The sequence below is a fragment of the Hypanus sabinus genome, chromosome 10, assembly GCF_030144855.1.
Source record: "Hypanus sabinus isolate sHypSab1 chromosome 10, sHypSab1.hap1, whole genome shotgun sequence".
Classification (NCBI taxonomy): domain Eukaryota; kingdom Metazoa; phylum Chordata; class Chondrichthyes; order Myliobatiformes; family Dasyatidae; genus Hypanus; species Hypanus sabinus.
Window position 1 is genome coordinate 10755439 of NC_082715.1, and position 26195 is coordinate 10781633.

Here is a 26195-nt window from a genome sequence, read left to right on the forward strand (position 1 = left end):
TTAAGTTCTTAATTAGTAAGAGTATCAAAGGTTACACCTTCAGAAAGCGGAGTATGGGATTGAGAAGAATAGTACATCAGCCATGGGTGGCAGGGCAGAGATGCATCTCTACCAAAGGAAGTGTAAAAGCCACCCCTTCCCTCTGCTAGCCTGCAGGTCACCCTTGGGCAAGGTGTAGCACCTGCTTAATTCACCCCATTTCTTACCCTGACCCCAAATTCAGGATGACCTGCAGCCATGGGAGCAGGTGGTGGATGGTCGTACAAGCAGCTGGTGCAGATCACAAGTCCTGGCTATGTGACCTTTAACACCAGACAGACATGGACCCTCACAGCAGAGCTACAGGCATCGCAACATCTTGGGCATCTCATACTTGGACCGCATCACAAACGAGCAGGTCCGTAAGTCCGTCCAGCACCTTCTCACAATGGTGAAGAAAGTTGAGATGGTACGGCCACGTAATAAGATCCAGTGGCCCTGCAAAGACTGTTCCACAAGGAACTGTGGAGGGGAAAAGAAGGAGAGGCAGGCAGAGGAAAAGATGGATGGACAACATTAAAGAATGGGCAGGGAAAACATCTGTGGTGAGCCAGGCTCTGGCACACAATCGTGACAGATGGAACAGACCGGTACAAAGCTTGTCATGACGGCACCCCAACAACTCCAGCAGGAGTTAAGGGTGCAAGGCAAGACAATCTCTGCAGAGTATTTATAATAGCTGGGGGTCACTGTCATGTAAAGACACTTCCCAGAAGGCGGCAATGAAAAATCCCTTGTGTAGAAAAATTTGCCAGGAATAACCATGGTCGTGGAAAGAGAAAAGAAGGACAACAGTGTGAAGGGGGTCTTCACCACAGACAGATGGAAGACCATGTCACGGAATGGCAGAGCAGACTTGATGGGCTGAATGGTCTATATCTGCTCCTATGTCTTATAAACAGACAATGGGCCAATACTTAAGTTTGGTGAGATATTTTCTTTAAAAATTAAACAAGAAAGTAAGGATTGAGGAAAGTAAATAGAGCCTGTAAGAAAATGGATGCAACTTTGAGACTAGACCAAATTGGAGTGTAGGGAGAGTCCGCCAGGATTCTTTTCCGACCAATCCTGGCCAACTCCTCTTACATGCCTCTGTAATTACCTTAACTCCACTGTAGTACTGATACATCCGAATTTAGTTTCTCCGTCTAATATGTATGTGAATTATGATCACTTTCCCCTAAGGGTTCTTTTACCTTGAGCTCTCGAATCACTGTTGGTTCATTCCATAGCACCCAATCCAAAACTGCTGATCCTCTAGTATGCTCAACGACGAGTTGCTCTAAAAAGTCATCTCGTAGGCACTAGAAATTCCCCCTCCTGTAATCCAGCTCTAACCTGATTTTCCCAATCTACCTGCATATTCAAGTCCCCCATGACTATTGTAATATTACCCTTTTGGCATGTATATTTTTCATCTCCCATTCTAATCTATAGTCTACATCCTTACTACTGTTTAGGGATCAGCATACAATTCCCATCATGATCTTATTACCCTTGTAGTTCCTTAGCTTTATCCACAATGAATCAACACCTTCTGAACCTATGACACCTCTTTCTAACAATTTGATTTCATAGTTTTTTTAAAAAACCAGAGCAATGCCACCCCCTCTGCCTTCCTGCCTATCCTTTCGATACAATGTGTATCCTTGGGCATTAAGCTCCCAGCTATAATCTTTCAACATGATTCAGTGATGTCTACAACATCATGCCTGCCAATCTGTAACTGCGCTGCAAGTTCATCCACCTTATTCAGTATACTGCATGCATTCAGATGCAACACCTGGTCTGCAATCAGTCACCTCATCTTCAGCATTAATATCCGCCTTTTCTACAATACTCCTTGCATTGAAATATAGGCATCTCAGGACACTGATTGCACCATGCTTGAACTTTTGATTCCTAACAATGTCTTGGGTGTTACCAAAAATCTGTCTCCACAACCTCCCTGCTAACTGTTCTGGCACTCTGGTTTCCATCCCCCTGCAACTCTAGTTTAAACCCCACCGTGCAGCATTAACAAACCTCCCTGCTAGGATATTTGTCCCCTTCCAGTTCAGGTGCAAACTGTCCCTTCTGTTCAGGTCCCACTTTCCCTGGAAGAGAGCCCAGTGATCTAAAAATCTTATGCCCTCCCTCCTACACCAACTCTTTTGCCGTGTATTAAACAGTATAATCTTCCTAGTTCTGGCCTCACTAGCACGGGTAGCAATCCTGAGATCACAACCCTGGAGGCCCTGCTCCTTATTTTAGCACCCACCTCCCTGAACTCCCCATGCAGAACGTAGTCACTCGTCCTACCCATGTCATTGGTAACCACCTGGACCATGATTTCACCCTCTCGCTTGAGAATGCTGAGGACCTGATCAGAGATATCCCAGACCCTGGCACCCAGGAGGCAACATGCCATCTGGGAATCTCATTCTTGCCCCCAGAACCTCCTGTCATTCCCCTAACAAATCCCCCATCACCACAGCATGCCTCTTCTACCCCCCCCCACCCCCACCCCCACCCTCCTGAGTCACAGAAGCAGACTCAGTGCCAGAGACCTGACCACTGTGACTTTCCTCTGTCAGGTCATGCCCCCCCCAACCCCATCCAAAGCTGTTGAGGGGGGTGGCCACAGGGGTACTCTGCACTGGCTCTTTAACCCCTTTCCCCTTCCTGACTCACTCAATTTCCTCTGTCCTGCACCTTGGGTCTACGTGTCTATATATCACCCCTTCAGCCTCCCAGATGATCTGCAGTTCATCCAATTCCAGCTCTAACTCCTTTTAGAAGCTGCAGCTGGATGTACTTCTCACAGTTGTAGCCATCAGGGACACTGGAGGTCCCCCTGCCTTCCCAGCATTTCACTATCCTGCCGGGCATCCCTACTGTCCGAGCTGAGCGGACAAGGGGAAGGAAATAAACTCAAGCTTTTCTTTCCTTTGCCTCCTCTGAGTGAAGTCTCTCTTTGCTGAAGCTTTGAAGAGCTAAAGCCTCGAGATCAGCACTCAGACGACAGCCACTCAGTTCACGGCTCAGGTTTAGTTGGTTTTCTTTGTAGGGGAGCATTTTGGAGCACAGAAGGGAATCAGAGGTCCGGTTAGGGTTTAGGCACAGGGATGTGGAGGAGTTAGAGGTCAGGCCTCCGCTCTGCATTTGACACCTAGAGGTGTGGACGGGGATGAAGGACACCTGGCGAATAGTCCTCTGCTCTGCGATCAAAGAAGAGTGATGTGGAACGGTCACAAAGGACATCTGGGGATACTGGGCTGTCCAAAGGTCAGATGTCCATGCGAGGAGGAGGTACAAGGGCCAGTCAATTGGCAGATCTGGAGTTTGCGATCCTGTTAAAATCTTGTCCGGGAGTCGATCCTGAAGACTGAGGCTCTCAGGTCAATCAGAAGCCCAGAAATCAAAGCCCAATTGGCTAGAGATTGGAAACCTGTTTTTTGAATTGGAGATCTCCATGTCTGTGTTTGGGTGGGAGGGAGGAAAGGGGATTGTGTGCTGCAATTTTGTTGTGGTCTGTATTACTCTGCCAAGCATGTGGGCATGCTATGCTGGCGCTGGATCGCGTGGCAATATAAACACAGAAAACCTACAGCACAATACAGGCCCTTTGGCCCACAATGCTGTGCCGAACATGTCCTAGGTTTACCCATAGCCCTCTATTTTTCTAAATTCCATGTACCTATCCAGGAGTCTCTTAAAAGACCCTATTGTATCCACATCTACTACCGTTACTGGCAGTCTATTCCACGCACTCACCACTCTGAGTAAAAGTTTAACCCTGACATCTCCTCTGAACCCACTTCCAAGCACCTTAAGATTACCCAAATCAAAAAAAGTCAATTAAGTAAAATAAACTGAAGAGAGACAGGAATATTTAGGAATTGAATTATAGATGGACAAAGAGCCAGGATACATAATTACATTTGGGATGATAAAGGAAGGTGAAATTGAAGTGAATGTACCCTAGTTGTAGAGCTGGAAGAGGTAACAGGCAGGCAAGAACAAACCCTTTGACAGATTTGAAAATTAATTTTAGAATCAAGTATTGGTTTCTTGTTTAGCACTCCAAGCTCGTAGAAGAACAGAACTTAGCGAGAGTTAAGATTACTTACAGCAGAGTTTTGGGGTCATTTCAAGTGTATGGAATTGGAAAGTCGAAATAGTTAGTTCTAGACGTACGGAATCTGTGGAATTCATTGCCACAGACAGCCATGAAGGCCAAGTCATGTGGTATATTAAAGGAAGATTGATAGGTTCTTGATTAGTAAGGGTGTCAAAGGTTACAACAGAGGGGCCAGGAGAGTGGGGTTGAGAGGGATGATAAATTAGCCATGATAGGATAGCAGAGCAGACCTAAGGGGCTGAATGGCCTAATTCTGCTCCTATGTCTTATGAGTGATTTTATTTAATTTTAGTAAAGCATATTCGACACTCACATAGTTTCCAGCTGATGTGTTGGTGAGACTTCCATCTTCCACTTGTTGTAAAGGTCCAATGCTTTCTGTGCCAGCATATCCGAGAACTTGGGATCATTCCAGTCAGAGTCTCCGGGGACGGTGAAAGTCAACGGCGGTGAATCAAATATCTGAACCGTCACCTTGGTTTCAGGGTTGCCGGACATACTATTGCTGCTTTCAGAGCTTGATATTACCTGCAGAAGGTAAAATCCTATCTTCAGCTCTGCACCACTTGGTTGGAAATACAACCTCCCGATTAAAGTAAAAGTAAAAGGGTGTTGGGGGTCAAGCACTTTCTGTAGGAATTGTCAAGTTTACTGCAATTTAACTACATATATGTATATAACCGTATAATGTAAATAGAAACGAGACGTTTCCCTGAACCAGGGTGCGGAGTACACAGTAGTACACATCACGATAACTTATGAAGGATAAAATTTACAGATGAATCACAAACAACAAAATGAAGTGCATAGATTAAATATTGTAAGGTCAAAAACAGATTAACCAGTGACAGTTTGAATACAATGTAGCTGTGATTTCAGAAGCCTAATCGCCCGAGTGGAGAAACTGTTTCCCATTCTGACTGTTCTTGTTTTTATGCATTGGAGTCTCCTGTCTGATGATCGAAAGTCAAAGGTTGCTGGGTGGATGGGTGGGATCCTTAATAATACTAAAGGCACTGCATACACAGCGCTCCTGATGGTTGGTCAAAGTAAATTCATTATCAATGCATATATTACCATACTTCTTTGAGATTAATTTTTCTTGCAGGCATTTACAAGCAAATTAAAATCCAATAGCATTTATGAAAAACTATACCCAAATAAATATAACCATACAACCAAAACTACAAACGTTTGTACATGACCAACATGCAAAAGATGATAAACTGTGCAAATACAAAAAAAAAGTAAATAAATAATACTAAGAGCATTTGAGTTGTAGAGTCCTTGAGAGTCCATAGGTTGTGCATCAGGTCAGTGTTGAGGCGAGTAAAGTTATCCATGCTGGTTCAGCAGCCTGATGGTTGAAGGGTAATAACTGTTCCTGAACCTGGTGGTGTGGGACCCAAGGCTCCTGTACCTCCTGTGTTGGTAGTGACTAGAAGAGAGAGCATGGCCTGGACTGGATGGTGGGAGTCTCTAATGATGGACCTTGCTTTCTTGTGGCAAAGTTGGTACAAAAATCAGCTGCTCGATAAACTTGTTGGTTCTGCAATGTGTATAAGATGATGAGGGACATTGATCGTGTAGATAGCCAGAGACTTTTTTCCCCAGGGCTGAAGTGGCTACACAAGGGGGCATAGTTTTATGATGCCCATTTGTGTGTAGAAGTAGACTATGTAGCAAGGTAAGCAACACACACAAAATGCTGGTGGAACTCAGTAGGTCAGGCAGCATCTATGGAAATTATAATTTTAAAAAAAAATCAACATTTTGGGCCAAGACCATTCATCATTAATAAAGGTTTCAGCTTGAAAATGCCGATACTTATTCCTCTCCATAGTTGCTGTCTCACCTGCTGAGTTCCTCCTGCATTTTGTGTGAATTTCCCACATCTGCAGAATCTGGTGTTAATGAGAATTGCAAAATAGATTATTTTTGTTATAATTCAAATTTTTAGTTAAAAATAAATCTTGTTACTGCATAAATGTTTTAGATATTATCCAAATTAATTTTATGTCAACGTGAAGAGACACTTTGAAATGTTGGGCATCCCTTTCAAATACCAATAGCCATACTTACGGTTTTAATATTGTAAAACCCTTCGGGGCTTTTTGTATAATTTGCCAGTTTAGACACCCATCCAAACTGTGTGTTAAGGTTTTCTAGTTCTCTTGTTTGGTTTTTCATGTATTCTTGAAATTCAAACATTAGATCATCATATTTCTTTGCGAATTTTTCTGCCATCGAGAGAGATTCTTCAAAAGTCCTTCGTAAAGGTTTGTGATCTGTGTCAAAACACTCTGAAGGAGAAAAAAAAATCAGTTGTAGAAACATCAGAAGTTTCATCATTAACCCAATATCATGTCTGTCATTACTTACTTACTGCCCAGTAGCCAGTTGGCTTTTAGGGCAGCAATGAAGGTCCTCCATCTCCGGCAGGGTTCAGGACTCCCTTCACCACGTCAGTAGCTTACACTCATTTTTCACTACTGTTAGTCAAATACCACTGCACTCAGATGCAGAAGGAGTCTTCATTGCTGTTTCCACAACAGTTTTGTTTTACTACTCAGGAATTTTAGCCCTGAGCTGAACCCTTGAAATGGGAGGACCTGTGGGCCACTTTTAGTCCGTCCTCTACCCTTTGACCTGTTTGGCACGGGTGACCCTACCCAGAGCCAAAGCATAAAGTCCTGACCCCAGCCAGAACAGCTCTCTGGGTCAGTGAGGCACGCAAACCTCCAAACTCAAGGACAAGGTTGTGGTCCTTTTGAAGGATGTCTGTTATTAGCTGATTACTGGTTATTTGCAATTCTACTTCATGTTAATGTCCAATTTGAAAACATCACGGCGAAGGATGCCTCATGGATTTGTCTGAAAGAAAATAAACAGCCTGTTGAATAACTAACCTCCAAGAGGACCACAACCACCCTATAGGGTTCAGAGGTTTGTGTGTCTCAGTGACCCATACGGCTGTGTTGGCTGGAGTCAAGGCCTTGAGCTTTGACTCTTAATCGTGTATTGTTCCAGAAACAGCAATGAAGAATCCTTCTATTCCTGTGTGAGACAGGGTTCCCAAGTCTTCAACCAGCACTTGCACAGCTCACAGTAGTGAAAACAGAGGAAGCTACTGGCAGGGCGAAGGAAGCCCTGAACACTAACAGCACTTCATTAGACCCCTGAAGGCTGGGGGAAACCAAAGACAACCTGACACCATGCCATAGATGGCTCTGGGTGAGTATTCACTAGAATTCAGAAGCATGAGTGGTGACCTCATTGAAACCTATGGAATAGTGGATGTTTCTATGGTGGAAGAGTCCAAGACCAGAGGACACAGCCCTAGGAGAGAGGGCATTCTTTTAGAAAGGAGATTGAAGACAGCAGCTATACTTTATTAGGACTTTGAAGAGATTTGGCATGTCAACAAATATACTCAAAAACTTCTATAGATGTACCGTGGAGAGCATTCTGACAGGCTGCATCAATGTCTGGTATGGAGAAGCTACTGCACAGGACCGAAAGAAGCTGCAGAGGATTGTAAATCTAGTCAGCTCCATCTTGCCTACTAGCCTACAAAGTACCCTGGACATCTTCAAGGAGCGGTGTCTCAGAAAGGCAGCATCTATTATTAAGGACTTCCAGTGCCCAGGGCAAGCCCTTTTCTCACTGTTACCATCAGGTAGGAGATACAGAAGCCTGAAGGCACACACTCAGCAATTCAGGAACAGCTTCTTCCCCTCTGCCATCCGATTCCTAAATGGACATTGAATCTTGGGACCTCACCATTTTTTGAAATTTACAGTATTTCTGGTTTTGCATGTTTTTTTTACTCTATTTGATATATGTAATTGATTTACTTATTTATTTATTATTTTTATTTTATTTATTTTTTTCTCTGCTAGATTATGTATTGTATTGAACTGCTGCTGCTCAGTTAACAAATTTCATGTCACATGCCAGTGATAATAAACCTGATTCTGATTATACCAATATTTGAATAATAAATATTACATCAGGTAGATTTTTGATCATCTTAATCATCACATCTAGGGAGCATAATCCTCAAGTATCTTTGTAAGTGTATTTGTTTACTAAAGGTGGGGGCTTCGATATTTCTATCACTCATTCTATTGGTTTCTTGTTTTGTGGATGTCTGAAGAGTAAGAATTTCAGGTTCCATACTGTATACATTATCTGATATTAAATGAATCGTTGGATATTTTAATTTCCATTAATGTGGTTCCAAAACATTACTTCTTAACAGCTTTGCTTGTACACAACAATCAGCTATGACAGCAGAGCAGGTAGTACGATGCTAATACAGCTTGTATTCAGAGTTCAGAGTTCAACTCCAGCACCATTCTGTAAGGTGTCTCTATATGTCTTCCCCATGTTCCGGTTTCTGGGTGTCGGGGTGGAGATAACGTCTCTGCCAAAGGAGGTGTAAGGTGTTCCTTCCCTCCACTAGCCTGCAGGTCACCCTTGGACGAGGTGTAGCACTGCTTAGTCCTGGATCAGGGTCACTCGAAGCCATGGGAGCAGCTGGTGGATGGTCGTATGAGCAGCTGGTGCAGATGACAAGTCCTGGTCATGTGACCATGGATGCCAGGCAGACAATCCCTGAAGAGTATTGATAATGACTGGGGTCACCCGTCTTGTAAAGACACTACCCAGAAGGCGGCAATGGCACTTCTGCAGAAAAATTTTCCAAGGGAAGACCTTGATCGTTTATATGACACGACACGGCACATAAAAAATGAACAAACTCGGCTTTCCTCCCACAGCCCAAATATGTATGGACAGGTTAATCGGCCATTGTAAATTGTCCCATGATTAGGTTATGGTCAATTCGTGTTGGCAGGGCAGCATGGCTCAAAGGGACTACTCCTTGCTGGATCACTAAATAAATATTTAACAGGAACTAATTTTTTCATGATACATTTAGCACATTAGTATAGAATCTGATGTTATAATATCAATACATTTATGTTCACACAGATCAGTTGCATCCTTTTTCTTTCCAAATATTACTATTTGAGGAATAAACTTCGTCCTGCACACCAGTTCAAATTGCCTTTTATCCTATTTTGCCACAGTAGCAAGCTGGGAAGTAGTTAGTGACTGCAATGAATAGAATGATAGCAGTAAAACACACACAAAATGCTGGAGGATCTGAGGTCGGGCAGCATCAATGGAGGGAAATGCAGAGAATCAGCATCAGATTTAACGTCTCCATGTCATGAAGTATGGTGTTCTGCAGCAGTGGCACATTGAATTATAGCCAGTATCTCTGTATATTAAACAAGATAAATTAAATAAGTAGCATAACAAAAAGAAGTGAGGTTTGGTTCAATGCCTATCTGATGGCAGAGGGGAAGAAGCTGTTCCTGTATCGCTGAATGTGTCTTTTCATGTTTCTAGCTGCAACTCTTCATGAGGACTGGAAAAGAAGAAGATAGAAGCCAGGATAAAAGTTTTGGGTGCGGTGGGGGTGGGAAGAGCATGAGCTGACAGGAGATAGATGAATCCAGGTAAGAGAGGTAAGGTAGGCAGATAGGGCAGGGGAGAAAGTGGAAACATTGCAAGAAGATGGGAGGCGATAGGTGGAAGATGCAAAAGGCCAAAGAAGACGGAATCTGAAAGGAGAGAACAGCGGACAGTAAAGGGAAGGAGGTGGGAAACTAGAGGGAGGTACGGGTGATGGGCAGGTTGTCAGGGGAGGGGAAAAGAAGGGATAACAGGGTCATGGGGATAAGGGACAACAAAGTGGTGAGTGGTGGGGGGGAATAGATGGGGGTGGTTACAAGAATTGATGTTGATGGTTTTAAGTTGGAAACTGCCAAGACAGAATACAAGGGTCTGTTCCTCTAATCTGCATTTAGCCTCAATTTAGCAGTGGAGAAGCCCACCAATAGACAGTCAGTGTTGCAACAGGAAGTGAAATTAAAATAGCTGTCCACCAGGAGATCCTGGCTATTATGGTGGACAGTGCTTCGCTGTTTACCCCTACCTATCACTAATCAGCTTTTGGTCCTCCCCCTCTTACCCTCACCCTCTACCCTTTGTTCTGGCTTCTGACTTCCTCTTCTGACTTGAAGACAAATAGAACATACAGGGTAAATGGTAGGGCATTGAGGAATGCAGAAGAACAGAGAGACCTAGGAATAACAGTGCATAGTTCCCTGAAGGTGGAGTCTCATGTAGATAGGGTGGTGAAGAAGGCTTTTGGAATGCTGGCCTTTATAAATCAAAGCATTGAGTACAGAAGTTGGGATGTAATGTTAAAATTGTACAAGGCATTGGTAAGGCCAAATTTGGAATATTGTGTGCAGTTCTGGTCACCGAATTATAGGAAAGTTATCAATAAATTAGAGAGAGTGCAGAGACGATTTACTAGGATGTTACCTGGGTTTCAGCACTTAAGTTACAGAGAAAGGTTGAACAAGTTAGGTCTCTATACATTGGAGCGTAGAAGGTTGAGGGGGGATTTGATCGAGGTATTTAAAATTTTGAGAGGGAAAGATAGAGTTGATGTGAATAGGCTGTTTCCATTGAGAGTAGGGGAGATTCAAACGAGAGAACATGATTTGAGAGTTAGGGGGCAGAAGTTTAAGGGAAACACGAGGGGGTATTTCTTTACTCAGAGAGTGATAGCTGTGTGGAATGAGCTTCCTGTAGAAGTAGTAGAGGCCAGTTCAGTTGTGTCATTTAAGGTAAAATTGGATAGGTATATGGACAGGAAAGGAGTGGAGGGTTATGGGCTGAGTGCGGGTAGGTGGGACTAGGTGAGATTAAGAGTTCGGCATGGACTAGGAGGGCCGAGATGGCCTGTTTCCGTGCTGTGATTGTTATATGGGTATATGGTTATAAGAAAGGTCTAACTACAGCAACAGTGGAGGCCAGGTCCCTGGGTGCATTTACGGCAGAGATTTGATATCAGGACATGAAAGGCTATGGGGAGAAGGCAGGAGATTGGGATTAAGAGGGAAATGGATCGGCCATGATAAAATGGTGGTGCACTCGATGGACCAAATGGCTTAGTTCTGCTCAATGTCTTATGGTGTTCGTTCCCCTCCATGGATGCTGCCTGAGCTGCCAAGTTCCTCCAGCATTTTGTGTGCGATGCTCAGGATATGAAGTACTTGCAGTCTCTCAGGTCTCAGATTTCTGATAATCCCTTGAGTTTAACACTATATCAAGGGGTTTTCATGGGCATCTGTGTGAGGGGAGAAACATTGGCAAAATGATTCATATAATTAAATTAACTATGCTTTCGTTCACTTACTACAACAAAGGTATAGCTTGTAGCATTTTAGAGCAGGTCTCATCCCACTATCCACCTAGCTCAAATACAATCTCATCCCTTGCAAACAAATCTTTCATAAAATTTCTGCTCAACATTTATATGAATGTTTTAATTTACCCAAGGACATGAGTTCTTTGCATTTCTCACACTTGTTGGAAAGCTTCATGCAACCAGCTGAATTCCGGCGTATTTCGTGACAGATGAATTGATTCTTTCCATCTGGTGATGTCTCATTTGATCCTTCTATTAAAAGAATTGAAATATTAATTATAAGAGTCATAGGCCACTACAACACAGTAACAGGTCTTTAGGCCCAATGTATGCTGCCTAGTCACCTTGAGTTGCACCCAAAACACAGCCTTCCATAACACTCCTACCCAAATTTCTCTTAAAAAAAAACTGACATCAAACCCACAAACACCACCTCCATTCTACACCCTCACCATCCTGAGTGAAGTTTACCCTCATATGTCCTTTAAACATTTCACTTCACCCTTAACCCATGACCTCTAGGTTGAGTCTTAAAGGTTCTTGTGGGCCAATTCAGTTTATCAGCAGTTCAAACAAAAATCTTTCTGCCCAATGTAATCACACTCGCTTTTACACATCAGTCTCTTCCTCAACATTCTTTTGCAGTCGGTTAAAGGTGGATTTCTACCTCATACTTTGAATTGGTCTGTGCCATTTCCGAAAATACTACGTGCCAGCAAGATCATCATTCCAAATCACCAGTTCAAAATAACTTCTTCCAATTTTCTAGTGGATCTACCAGCGACCCTCTTACAGTACTGTGCGAAAGGGGTGGCACAGTAGTGCAATGGTCAGCATAATGCTTTACAGTACAGGTGGCACAGGTTCAATTCCTGCTGCTGCCTGTAAGGAGTTTGTGCGTCCTCTCCTGTGACCTCGTTTCCTCCCACAGTCCAAAGATGTACCAGTTGATAAACTATTTGGTTATTATAAATTGTTCCATGATTAGACTAGGGTTAAAATTGGGGAGGAAATGCTGAACAATACAGCTCGAAGGGCCAGAAGGGCCTACTCTGTATCTCAATAAATTAAAAAGTCTTTGGAGCTAAGGTGCCTAAGACAGTTGCACAGTACTGTATTTATCAACGTAGAGTTTATAAATCTGGTAGTAGCAAAGCATGCTGGGAATGGCAATGATAGAGCACCATGGGAGGGGTGTGGGACAGCTGACAGAGAAAGAGTGTCAGGGGCAGATGGGGGGGGGAGGTAAATGCAGATCAGACTCACCCAGCCCTGAGACACCAGGCAAGGTCATTTGACTCCAAACAGTTGGTTTATTGATCATTACAGAATATCTCTCTGGTGCTTTCTGCTCCCTCCCCTCTCCTTTCCCCTTTTCCCAACCATGATTCTCCTCTCCCTGCCCCCTTGTGACTATCAAGTACAAGAGAAAGACTGCTTACTGGTAGCACATAAATTCAGAGTCAGAAATGATGGCAATCCCATAATACTTTCTAAAATCCAAACTCCAAAACACTTCAGGCCCCAAGCATTTTGGATAATGGGTACTCAAACTTGTACTAACTCGCTTAATATGAAATGCCAAACTGTGGGTAGGATCCACAATGATTTTTCCTGCACACATACATGTCCTGAAGTGATGGTAAAATGTGGCCAACGATCTATTCTGTCTTACCCTAATCCATCACTTCACCAATTCCAATTACCTTAATGAGGTCAACCTGTATGTTATATGCAGCCAGAAAGACACAAATGTGAAGAAACTAAACTGCTTTCCCTCCCCAAGCACCCTCATTCCAAGGCTTCTTGGTTAATTATAGTGGCTCTTTGGGATTTCAGTAGCCAAGCCTGTTGGAATGGTAATATATTGCCAAACCGCCCACAAATTACAAGCAAATTCTCAAACAAGTCCATTTTCTGATGCTCATGTACCCAGGCTACTCCAAGAAAAGTCTCCTTTTTCAATACCCGTGTGACATACAGTTGTAAGAAAAAGCTTGCAAACCTTTTGCAATTACCTGGTTTTCTGCATTAATTACTCAAAATGTGGTCTGATCTTCATCCAAGTCATAATACTAGATAAATACAATCTGCCTAAATTAATAACACATGAACAATGTGTTCAATAGAGACATGGAAAGTACAATTATTTAATTATTTACAGTCCAGGATGGAAAATGGATGTGAACCCTTGTATTTAATAACTGGAAGAACCTCCTTTAAAAGCAATAAACTCCACAAAACATTTCCTGTAGCTGCTGATCAGACTTGCACAATGACAAGAAGGAATTTTAGACCGTTCCTCCATACAAGAGTGTTTTAGTTCATTAATATTTCTGGGATACTTTGCAAGAGCAGCCCTCTTCATCATGCCACAGCATCTCAATTGGTCTGGACTCTGACTTGGCCATTCCAAAACACAAATTTTCTTCTTTTTAAACAATTCTGTTGTTGATTTACTCTGATGTTTCAGATCATTGTCTTGTTGCATCATCCAACTTCTATTAAGTTGACATTCTCCAGCAAAATAGACAATAGGTGCAGAAGTAGACCATTCGGCCCTTCGAGCCTGCACCGCCATTTAGAGATCATGGCTGATCAACTACTATCAATACCCGGTTCCTGCCTTGTCCCCATATCCCTTGATTCCCCTATCCATAAGATACTTACCTAGCTCCTTCTTGAAAGCATCCAGAAAATTGGCCTCCACTACCTTCCGAGGCAGTGCATTCCAGATCCCCACAACTCTCTGGGAGAAGAAGTTTTTCCTTAATTCTGTCCTAAATGACCTACCCCATATTCTCAAACCATGCCCTCTGGTACTGGACTCTTCCAGCATCTGGAACATATTTCCTGCCTCTATCTTGTCCAATCCCTTAATAATCTTATATGTTTCAATCAGATCCCCTCTCAATATCCTCAATTCCAGTGTGTTGGTCAAATTTTCAATGCATTGTTCCCTCAAGGCTGTAAGCTGCCCAGGCCCTGAGGCAGCAAAGCAGCCCCAAACCATGATGCTCCTTCCACCAGGCTTCAGAGTTAGGGTGAGGTTCTGGTGTTGGTGTACAGTGTCCTTTTTGTTCCAAACATAGCGGTGCGCATTTCTGTCAAAAAGTCCAACTTTTCACCTTTTGTCTCATCTGTCCACAGAACATTATCCCAGAGGCACTGTGGAACATCCAGATGGTCTTCTGTAAACTTGAGACATACAGCAATATTGTTGTTCTTTTCGGACAGCAGCGGTTTCCTCCGTGTTATCCTTCCATGAACACAATTCTTATTCAGTATTTCTCTTATAGTGGGCACATGAACAGAGACTTTAACAAGTTCTCGGTCTTTTGCTGTTACCCCTGGGTTCCCTTTCACCTTCTTCAGCATTTAACATCCGACTCCAGTTTCTGTAGAAGGCATTACCCCGGAGGTTCATGAACCTAGACTCGGATTGTTTAAATGGTGTACTGAATATTGACCAGAAGTAATACAATTGTTTGTGTGTTATTAGCTTAGTCAGATTGTGCCTGTCTAGTATTGTGACTTGGATAAAGATCAGACCACACTTTACAAGTAATTGATGTAGAAAACCAAGTAACTGTAAAGGGTTCACAAACTTTTTCTTGCAACTGTATACATTTTTTATACTTCCAATTTCTCTGTTTTTACAAGACTATCAAGTCTTCTCCATTCCTTCATGGCTAATTTATTATCCCCCTCAGCCCCATTCTCCCACCTGCTCCCCGCAGAACTATCGACTTCTGCTTTAAATTTTCCCAGTGACTTGACAATCACAGCTGTCTGTGGCAATGAATTCCACAGATTCGCCATCCTCTGGCAAAAGAAATTCCTGCTCATCTCTGTTTTAAAAGATCATCCTCCTATTCTGAGGCTGTTTCTCCCCCCCCCCCCCGTAGGAAATATCCTCTCCACATCCACTCTAAGCCTTTATGTCCAGATTTAACTTCTTTTTTTTTTTAAAGTTATTTAAAGACCGGCTGCAGGTAGCTTTAAAGGTTGGTGTATACAAGCCAAGTGCTTAAGTCTAGTAAGCTAGTCCCAATGATTATTTCTTACCTCCCTCAGGAAACAGTTCTGGATTTAATTCAGGTTCATGCATGATTCTATGGAATTTCTCAAACATCCTCTGAGTCATATCGAACAACGAGGAAAGCATTCCATGTCCAAAGCTATTGGATCCAAATCTGGGAAAGGAATAATCTGGAAACAAAGAAAAATGACTTGGGAAAAAACCCATGCCATTGAAGGGACTTCCAGCAAAGCTATCCATATCTTCAAAGGCCTTTGTGCTCTCTTTGAAAAATTCATCCATGTCTTCAAACTGTCTTTCAACCTGTTCAAATTGTTTACCCAGTTCTTCATTCTTTTCCATCAGCGAATCCAGTTTCTCACCGTTAACCCAAACAGAGTCTACTGGCGTTACATTGAAGAATTTTTCCACCTGTTTGCGAGGGCAATCATAATCAGATTCAACAAAAGATTTAGAAGTCCTTTACTATCAATTCCAAACATACTTCCCATTCCAAATAAGCTTGAGAGAGATGTGAAAGTTAGACAACATTTTATTGACTTACGCTCAGTGACCACTTTATACGGTACCTCCTTTACGTAATAGAGTCGTCACTGAGTGCACGTCCATGGTCTTCTGTTACTGCAGCCGATCAACTTCAAGGTTTAACAAGTTGTGCATTCAGAGATGCTCTTCTGCATACCACTATTGTAATGCATGGTTATTTCAGATACTGTCCCCAGTCTGGTCATTCTCCTCTGACCCCTCTCTTAACAAGGAGTTTGCACCCACACATCTTCTGCTCACTGGACATCTTTTTGTCTTTCCACACTACTCTCTGTAAACTCTGGACTGTTGTGCGTGAAAATTCCAGATCAGTAGTTTCTGAGATACTCAAACCGCACTTTCCAACACCAACAAACATTCCATGGTCAAAGCCATTTAGATCACATTTCTTCCCCATTCTGATGTTTGAACAACAACTGAACCTCTTGACTGTGTCTGCATGTTTTTATGCTTTGAGTTGCTGCCATATAACTGGCTGATTAGATATTTACATTAATGAGCAGATGTTAGTGTTTATTTCATAAAACAGTCACTGAGTGCTCTTTGACAAGGCAAATTTGTTTCAATTAAACCATGGAGTAAATGCAACCAAAATTAAAACATCTGCAGATGCTGGAAATCCAAAGTGACACTAACACACACACACACACACAAAATGCTGGAGGATCTCAGTGGGTCAGGCAGCATCTTTGGAGAGGAATAAACAGCTGACGTTTAGGACTAAGACCTTCGTCAGGACTCAGAATGGCTTCAGCACAAAAGCCATTAGATTCTCGAACGGTTTCCATTCCATATCCTTGCTATGGTCAGAACTGTGTTTGCCTGATGAAGGCAACCACTGGTGGCCATCATTAAATTTGCTTTAACCTTTTATTGAGTGAAGTACATTAATAGAGTGGGCAATCTTGCTTTCCACCCAAGGGTCGAGTTACAGGGCATAATTTTAAAGTGATTAGAGGAAAGTATAAAAGAGATGTCAGACGTAAGTTTTTCTTTTTTACAGAATGGTGGATGCATGGAACAGGGTGCCAGGGGTAGTGATAGGGGCAGATACATTAGGGGCATTCATGAGATTCTTAGATAGGCAAATCAATTAAAATGGAGGGAAGGGTCAGATTGGTCTTGGAATAGGGTAAGAGGTCCGCACAACACACAGACCAAAGAGCCAGTACTGGAATGTTCAACTTACTTCTTTTTCAACGGTATTGAAGCCTCTTCTGCAAACACGCGAGTAGAACTTTGTACATGTTTGTTTCAAGCAGGGCTTGCATTCTTCCCACATGGACTCTCTGAGCTGACACTTCTCTGTTTCATTCAGTTTTCTCTGGGCTTCCTTGGCAGCCACAAGAGCATCCTGTTTAATTGTCAAAAGAAACACTCACTTGTGTTGCCACTGTACAGTTCATGAAAGGTTAAACTCAAAAACAACTACCCCGTCTTTGTACAGAAATGGATATTAGCAATAGCTTGATATACATGTCCAATAATGCAAGAAAAAAAATACTTTCAGCTTGATCTACTTTTCCTAATAACAGAGATGCCTTTTGCTACAGTGATCATATGATCATTCCCAGTCAGTGATCTTGATGTCAGAAAAGTACCTGCCAGCAGAATAAACTTGAAACTAAAGCCAAGACCTGTTAAGAATGCAGCAGCAATGAATAAGAAATTGAGACAGGGTTTAAAACAAATCCCGAGATTTATTAACCTCTGCTCAACAATTAAGAGCAAACGAACAACTAACTTAACTGGAAGTTAACAGTTAGGCGGCAATATCTAACAGTCAAACTTAGAAACTGTTCTTAACGAATTCTCATCCAAGCACAGATAAATTCAAAAAGTCCATGTGATTTATACAGTCAGTAAGGACAGACTTCCCCAAAACATCAATTCCTTCGAAGTAACGACGAATCTGCCGATCCCACAGCCGAGAGATGCCTTGTTCGCAGAGATCAAGAGGAACTGACCTTCTGACTGGAGGGTGGTCACTGCACAAACCTTCCTGACCTTGCAGGGGTTTAACTCACACGTGCCTTCCACAATTCCTGAAAGAAGTCACAAAGGTCCATCGTTCCCAAAACAATGAACAGCATTAACTTTATCCAATCCTTTGAACTCAGATAACTCCGGTAATGCCTTCATTCTCCGATACTGGACTGCAAGGGAAAACTAAACGTGCAACAAACGAAACTGGTGGAGTCCCCACACCTCCGACTGGCAACAACAATAGAACCATAGAACATTACAGCACAGAAACAGGCCATTTGGCCCTTCTTGGCTGTGCCGAACCATTTTTCTGCCTAGTCCCACTGACCTGCACCTGGACCATATCCCTCCATACACCTCTCATCCATGTAGCTGTCCAAGTTTTTCTTAAATGTTAAAAGTGAGCCCGCATTTACCACTTCATCTGGCAGCTCATTCCACACTCCCACCACTCTCTGTGTGAAGAAGCTCCCCCCAATGTTCCCTTTAAACTTTTCACCCTTCACCCTTAACCCATGACCTCTGTTTTTTTTTCTCCCCTAGCCTCAGTGGAAAAAGCCTGCTTGCATTCACTATCTATACCCATCATAATTTTATATACCTCTATCAAATCTCCCCTCATTCTTCTACGCTCCAGGGAATAAAGTCCTAACCTATTCAACCTTTCTCTGTAACTCAGTTTTTCAAGTCCCAGCAACATCCTTGTAAACATTCTCTGCACTCTTTCAACCTTATTAATATCCTTCCTGTAATCTGGTGACCAAAACTACACACGATACTCCAAATTCAGCCTCACCAATGTCTTAAACAACCTCACCATAACATTCCAACCCTTATACCCAATTCTTTGATTTATAAAGGCCAATGTACCAAAAGCGCTATCTGTGCAACAATGTTGCACAAAAATAAAAACGAGAACTGCATCACAGACCGTGGACTTGGTGTAAATACCATTTGGAACATGCCATCACGTGACATAACATCACCCCATGGTCATGAAACAATTACATCATCCCCCACACAAGACCATTACATCATCCCACTGACCCGTGAGTATGTAACAGACCAAACAGGTAATCACTCCTATTACACGTCTAACACTGCCCTCTAGTTACCACTTGAGATGATTCAACTGTACACCCAAATGAACCTCACAACTCTCAAAAACAGTGGATTCCTTCAATGGAGAACACCTGTGCATGACTTTGTTTAATGTGGGAAAACTGATGCCACCACCATATGCCCCTTGACAGATCAGTGTCAGGGTCCAGAGACATGGAGTGCAAGATCACTGGAGACTCTTTACTGCTTCAGTCTTCCTCTGCCCTCACTTCCATTGAGATGTACCATCATCTTCCGCCAGCTCCACCACAAAGGTCTTTGTTAGATCCCTCTTCGGCTGGAACCTCCCCCTTGACCTTACCACCATGGGTGACCCTACTAGGAGCTAAAAGCCAGATGCTCAAGCTACAAATTGCACAGATCTCGAGATCTCAGGAACTCACAAGCCTCTCCACCATGACAAGGTAATGATCCTTGGCGAAGACAACATTCAAGTAATTTAACACCCTCTCCTCCACACATGATGATGGAGCAGAAGTATTAAAAGGTGAAGACACTGAAACATTTAAGTATATGATATGAAATACAATCAAATGCGAGAGCAAATTACTTCCACAATCTTGAAGGCTGGAAATGCTAGGACAGCAGGAAACGTCGTTAGCACAATCATGACCATGTCCGTTTCCTCTGCTTTCCTCCCACAGTCCAAAGACATATTGATTAGTAGGTTAATTGGTCATCATAAATGGTCCTGTGATTAGGCCAGGGTTAAATAGTTGCCAGGCATCAAAAGAAGGCAGGAAAATGGAATGATAAATTAGCTATGATGGAATGGTGGTACAACCTTTACAGACCACATGGTCTAATTCTGCTCCTAAATTTTTTGGCTTATCGGGCTAGGAAGAACCTGTTCCATGTTGTCTCTCAAACTAAGTAGTTGCTCTGCAGGGGAGAGGAGATACAACTTCAAACAATATTTAGGTCAAAAGCCTGATTATCATAAAAACTGGAGGCAATCCAGCCAGTACAATAGTGCACAATACCTTCTTTTGCTTGTCGGTTAGTTCTAAATTTCTTAGGAACTTCTGGTGTTCTTTGTCATTCTTATCTGTAAGCGATTTCATAACTTTTGCTCCATTGATGGCATTTTCAATTTGTTTATTTAAGTAGTTTTGTCCCTCGGTTGAAAGCTCTAAAAATTAAAAAAAATAGAACATCAACCACACATATTGGATTAAACTTATTCAAGGGTCCTATCTGTTTCCTCCCCGCAGACTTGGTGTAATGTTTTCCTCGCTTCATTCATTCTCCATCTCTAGTGTTTGCACAGAATGATGTGGAAAACACAAAGATCCAGTGAGCAGCAGCTCTGTGGATGAAGACGACGCGTTAATGAGAAAGGTCAGAGGAGAATGGCCAGACTGGTTCAAGCTGACAGGAAGGGAACAGTAATTCAAGCAAAGTCATTACATCAGTGGTATGCAGAAAACCATGAACATATTTCTCAGTGGACAGACACCTCGTTAGGTACAAGAGGTACCTAATAAAGTGGCCGCTGAGTGCATGTATAATGATTAAAATTAACTGATTTTTCTGATCAGTAATTAAAATGCAAATAAACTGAATCAATACATGAGAAAAGATGCCCCATTTATGATATTTTTTTCTGAAAAGAATCCAGTTAGAATATTAAGTTTGCTACCATCATCTCCCAAGGAAAGCATATTCTCTGAGATTTGCTTTAAAATTAAAATCCCTTCAAACGAAGTCTTGTACTTTGCTTCTGCTGTTCTGGACTACATAACACTTCATAGTCTATTCCCTTTAAAATATTCAATTTAGTCTGCCTTCAACTTTCCCCTTGGAATCAAGCCCAGTTTAATTAAATCACTCCTGGACTTGAAAAAAATGTAGCTATCCAATCACAAACAAGAGAATATCTGTAGAAACCGGAAATCCAAGCAATACACACAAACTGCTGGAGGAGCTCAGACCAGGCAACATCTATGGAAATTGTTCCATGGTTGTCTGTGGGGAAGATAAATGTCAAGGTTCTACACGACAAACATGCTTTGATAATAAATGTACTTTGAATCTTTGAAATACTGCCATGAGGTTTATCTACTTGCAGGCTACTACAGGAAAATAAATACAAAATAGAACTTGTAAAAAGCTGCATAAAAACTGACCAATAACCAACATGCAAAGAAGGAAAATTGTGCAAATAAAAATTAAATAAGTAATACTGAAAACATGACATGTAGAGTCCTTGAAAGTGAAACTGTAGGTTGTGAGATCAGTTGGGGTGAGTGAAGTTATCCATGCTGGTTCAGGGGCCTGATGGCGGTAGGGTGAAAACTGTTCCTGAATCTGGTGGTGTGGGACCAGGTGGATAAATCCACAAAGCCCGAGGCAAGGGAAGAAATTGCAGTGGCATTAACAAGCAGAAGACAATGAATGTGGTAGTTTTTAATTCAAGAACAGCAGCGGGTAAGCTACATAATAAAAGGCAATTCCAATCCAGAAGTAGGGAAATAATTGAAATGAAATTTTTGAAGGACACAATTAACCTGGGCCTAAAATCAGAGATTAAACCTGGATAACTTGGCATGGTTTTCTTAAAAGATCTCAACTCAATTTAATTTTTCCAAAACATGACAAGATATGCCAATGATGTGGTGCAGTTGATGAAGTCTACATGAAGTTCTATTCCAGTTGGAAAACTGCCAAAGATAGGAGGGGGGGCTGAAGCACACTTGGTCATCACCTTACAGTATAGTAGAGAAGATTCTTTCTGTCTTGAAGGTTTTAAGCTATGAGAAAGTGGATATGCTGGGTCTGTTACAGTATAGTAGAGGAGATTCTGTCTGTCTTGAAGGTTTTAAGCTATGAGAGAGTGCATATGCTGGTTCTGTTCTTCCTCAGAGAGGAAAATGCTCGGGGGGGGGCATGACTGAATTGTAGAAAACTAAGGGACAGAGATGGGATAGTCAGTGGGAAATTGAGGCATAGCAGTGGGGTGGTTACCACAACACTATTACAGCAGTGATCCAGGTTCAGTTCCACCTCTGTCCTTAAGGTACTGTTTGTCTGCACCCCCCCCCCCACCCCATGACAGGATGGGTTTCCAGATGCTCTGATTTCCTCCCACATTCCAAAGACGAGGAGACTAGTAAGTAGGTTAATTGGTCACGTGGGATTAATTGACTGGTGTGGGTTCATTGGGCCAGAAGTGCCTGTTACTGTGCTGCATCTCTAAATAAAAATAAAAATGTTTGCTCTGAGCAGAGGCATTTAGCAGAGGGCATAGGTTTAATATAAAGAGACAGAAGATTTGGACTTTCATTTTTAAATCCAGAGAGTTATTGAAAACAGGAATACATGTCCAGGAGGCCGAGGATGGCAAATCTCCAAAAACACTTGGGAAGTACTTTATGCATGAAAATTACACTGTGACCACTTTTTTGGGAGCACCTGCATGCTAATGCAAATATCTAATCAACTAATCATGTGGCAGTAACTCAATGCATTAAAGCATGCAGACGTGGTCATAAGGTTCAGTTGTTTCTTAGAGAAAACATTAGAATGGGGGAAGAAATGTGACCTAAGCGACTTTGACTGTGAAATGGTTGTAGGTGCCAGATGGGGTGGTTTGAGTATCTCAGAAACTGATGAATTCCTGGAATTTTCACCCACAACAGTCTCCAGAGTTTACAAAGAATTGTGTGAAAAACAATTTAAAAAATCATCCAGTGAATGGCATTTCTGGAGGTGATACTGCCTTCTTGACCAGAGAGGTCAGAGGAGAATGCTCAGACTGGTTCAAGCTGACAGGAAGGAGACAGTAACTCAAGTAACCACATGTTACAACAGCGGTGTGCAGAAGAGCATCTCTGACTGCACAATAAAGCCAACGTTGAAGTGGATGGGCTACAGCAGCAGGAGAGCACAAACAAACACTCCTGTATCGAATAAAGTGGCCACTGCGTGTCGGTTACAAACTGAGTAGTGGAAAATGGGATTAGTACAGAAGGATTAGGGCCAGTCAGGAGGTAAATGCTCTGCGGACCTGTTTACATGCTGCAAGTCTCACTATACAATCCCTCCTCTATCAATTATTCAGGTTCTGCACTCTCCTGATAGTTCCAATATCATTTATGGAGGTCAGCACACATGGTTCTAGGCTGCTAAGTTTAGAAATTGAATCAAAAGGTGAACTAGTTTAAAGTCATTTCTTACCTATTCTGATGTTTTCTCTGAGAAACAACTGGACTTCGTGACCATGTCTGTATACTTTAATGCATTGAGTTGCTGCCTCATGACTGGTTGATTAGATATTTGCATTAGTGAGCAGGCGTACATAATAAAGTGGCCATTGAATATATTTTCATGTAAAATATACTCATTCAACTACTTTCTGGATGTTGTCAAGAAATTGCCTTAATCAGTGTCCACGACATGTCTTCCTGCTTTCAATAACTCTCTGGATTAAAAACAAGAATTTTCTTCCCCTCCAGTATGTATGCACAGTTAGTTCATGCACCCGTGATGGAAAGGTGAAGTTTTACAGCATTTTATTGATACTTTTCTGCAAACTAATAATGGACAACAATTTAGATTTACAAATGTTAGGGCATGTTCTAGAGGTAGGGTATATTGCAAATATTTATTTTGGCAGCAACCAATCTTCAGAGACGGGGAGACTATAATATTGTAATATTGGGTCAGGTAGGCCTCTTCTTCCAAATGCCTCAAACATGATGCCTGAATATTCATTTTGCCAGAATAAAGGTTTCTATATCCCCTGGTTTCTAGTCTCTCCAGTGACTTTGTTCACAGTCACAAGGACAGTTCTGCATTCTCAGCCCACTTTCCAAAACCAAACAAAAAAAAGCTGCCCATAAACATTTGCAAAGCCTGAGCTGTGAATGTGGCCCGTTCCAACATTAGTTTCATCATAAAGTCAGTCAGGGTACCAGTGACATTCGGTGACAGCCTTAACATCAAGTAGTGTAAACAGCTAATCACATTAAGGAAACTGCTAACAAAACACAGCTTGGTTATAACCAACAAGTTCCAGAGAGTGAAGCGTGAACAATAAAAGCGAACAAACAGATTAGCACTAGAGAAATTAAGCAATACTCACTTCTGAGTTTCTCTTGAGAAAATTCTTCAAAGCTCGCACTCACAGCAAGCAAGACAACAAGCCACAGGGTTAACATGGTGTCCTTCTGAAGATCAGCAGGTTTTAATCTTAAAGAGAGAAATAGATGTTGGTTAGAATAGAACTTTATGGTCATTGCTCAAGATGATGAGAGTGCAGTGCTACACCAGTCCCTGCAAAACAGAATATTTGCAATGCATGCGGTTAAAAAAAAATCCCATATTTACACGCAACTTTGATAGTCTATATCACTCAAAAGCCAGTGGCAAGCCGGGCCGTAGCATTATTCAGCTACGCAACAACCGTCAGGAAGAACCTGTTTTTCAGTCTTGCTGTCTTACCCAACAGGTTTCTGTATCTCTTAACAGCTGGTCGAAGATTGGATTAGAATATGATCAGAACAGAGAGAACAGGCGTCATCCAATGGCACCATTTCAAGAAGTCTCTACAGATAAATCAATGATTTTAATAGGGCATGTTAAATGATATCACCCAGCAGATGCAAACAGGTGCCATATTGTCTCCAAACCCACAGCCATCTTGCCAGGTTTGCAGCTTTAACACACAAGTTACCAAAAGAGTATTGCAAAGAAAAAGGCGTTTCAAAACAAAATGAGAAGATATCAATGTGGGCAACCTAGGCAAGATAAGCCTCGGCAGCAGGCAACTAATGGTGGGACTTGGAAAGGACAGATTTTCATCAAATCCAGCAATGCAAATCTTGATGTTTGGAGAAGGGCAGAATAAGGGAGGGGAAAAGGAGCGACATCCTCCATGAGGAGCACAACATTGTTGTAGGGTTTGGAGGCTTGTGTGCCTCAATGACTCAGAATCAGAGCCTTGTGCCCTGGCAGGAATTACCCTATCAGGAGCCAAACAGATCAAAGGGTAGAAGCCAGACAAAGAGTGGTCCACCAGTCCTCTAGGTCCAGGAGCTCAGCTCATGGCTTAAAACACTGACTGGTAAAAAAAAATATGGAAATAGCAATGAAGAATCCTTCTATAGCAGTGTGTGACAAATCAAATACTTTGGAAGTGGCACAAATGGACTTGGGAGTCATTGTGTAAGATTCCCCAAAGGTTGAGTTTGTGGTGAGGAAGGCAAATGTGATATAACCATATAACAATTACAGCACAGAAACAGGCCACCTTGGCCCTTCTAGTTCGTGCCGAATGCTTACTCTCACCTAGTCCCACTGGCCTGCACTCAGCCCACAACTCTCCATTCCTTTCCTGTCCATATACCTGCTCAATTTTACTTTAAATGACAATACCAAACCTGCCTCTACCACTTCTACTGGAAGCTCGTTCCACACAGCTACCACTCTCTGAGTAAAGAAATTCCCCCTCGTGTTACCCTTAAACTTTTGCCCCCAACTCTCAACTCATGTCCTCTTGTTTGAATCTCTCCTCTCAATGGAAAAAGCCTATCCACATCAACTTGATCTATCCCCCTCATAATTTTAAATACCTCTATCAAGTCTCCCCTCAACCTTCTACGCTCTAAAGAATAAAGACCTAACTTGTTCAATCTTTCCCTGTAACTTAGTTGCTGAAACCCAGGTAACATTCTAGTAAATCTTCTCTGTACTCTCTCTATTTTGTTGACATCTTTCCTATAATTCGGTGACCAGAACTGTACACAATATTTCAAATTCAGCCTTACCAATGCCTTGTACAATTTTAACATTACGTCCCAACTCCTATACTCAATGCTCTGATTTATGAAGTCCAGCATACCAAAACTTTTCTTCACCACCCTATCCACATGAGATTCCACTTTCAGGGAACTATGCACCATTAACCATTAGTTTACCATTAGATCACTCTGCTCTACTGAATTCTTCAATGCCCTACCATTTACCATGTATGTCCTATTTGGATTATTCCTACCAAAATGTAGCACCTCATACTTATCAGCATTAAACTCCATCTG

General features: G+C 42.2%; 1 protein-coding gene across 3 annotated transcripts in view; it reads right to left on the reverse strand.

Moving 5' to 3' along the window:
• The window catches only part of clu (clusterin), a 36463-nt gene that overhangs the window by 527 nt on the left and 9741 nt on the right, over positions 1–26195 (reverse strand). For all 3 annotated transcript variants that reach the window (XM_059981413.1, XM_059981415.1, XM_059981412.1), the window contains 7 exons: positions 24242–24348; positions 20139–20287; positions 17237–17401; positions 15528–15912; positions 11586–11711; positions 6245–6465; positions 4476–4690 (listed from right to left, as the gene is read on the reverse strand). In XM_059981413.1, coding sequence (XP_059837396.1) covers positions 4476–4690; positions 6245–6465; positions 11586–11711; positions 15528–15912; positions 17237–17401; positions 20139–20287; positions 24242–24317 — 1337 coding nt within the window. In that variant the 5' untranslated portion in view covers positions 24318–24348. The remainder of the gene's footprint in view (positions 1–4475; positions 4691–6244; positions 6466–11585; positions 11712–15527; positions 15913–17236; positions 17402–20138; positions 20288–24241; positions 24349–26195) is intronic.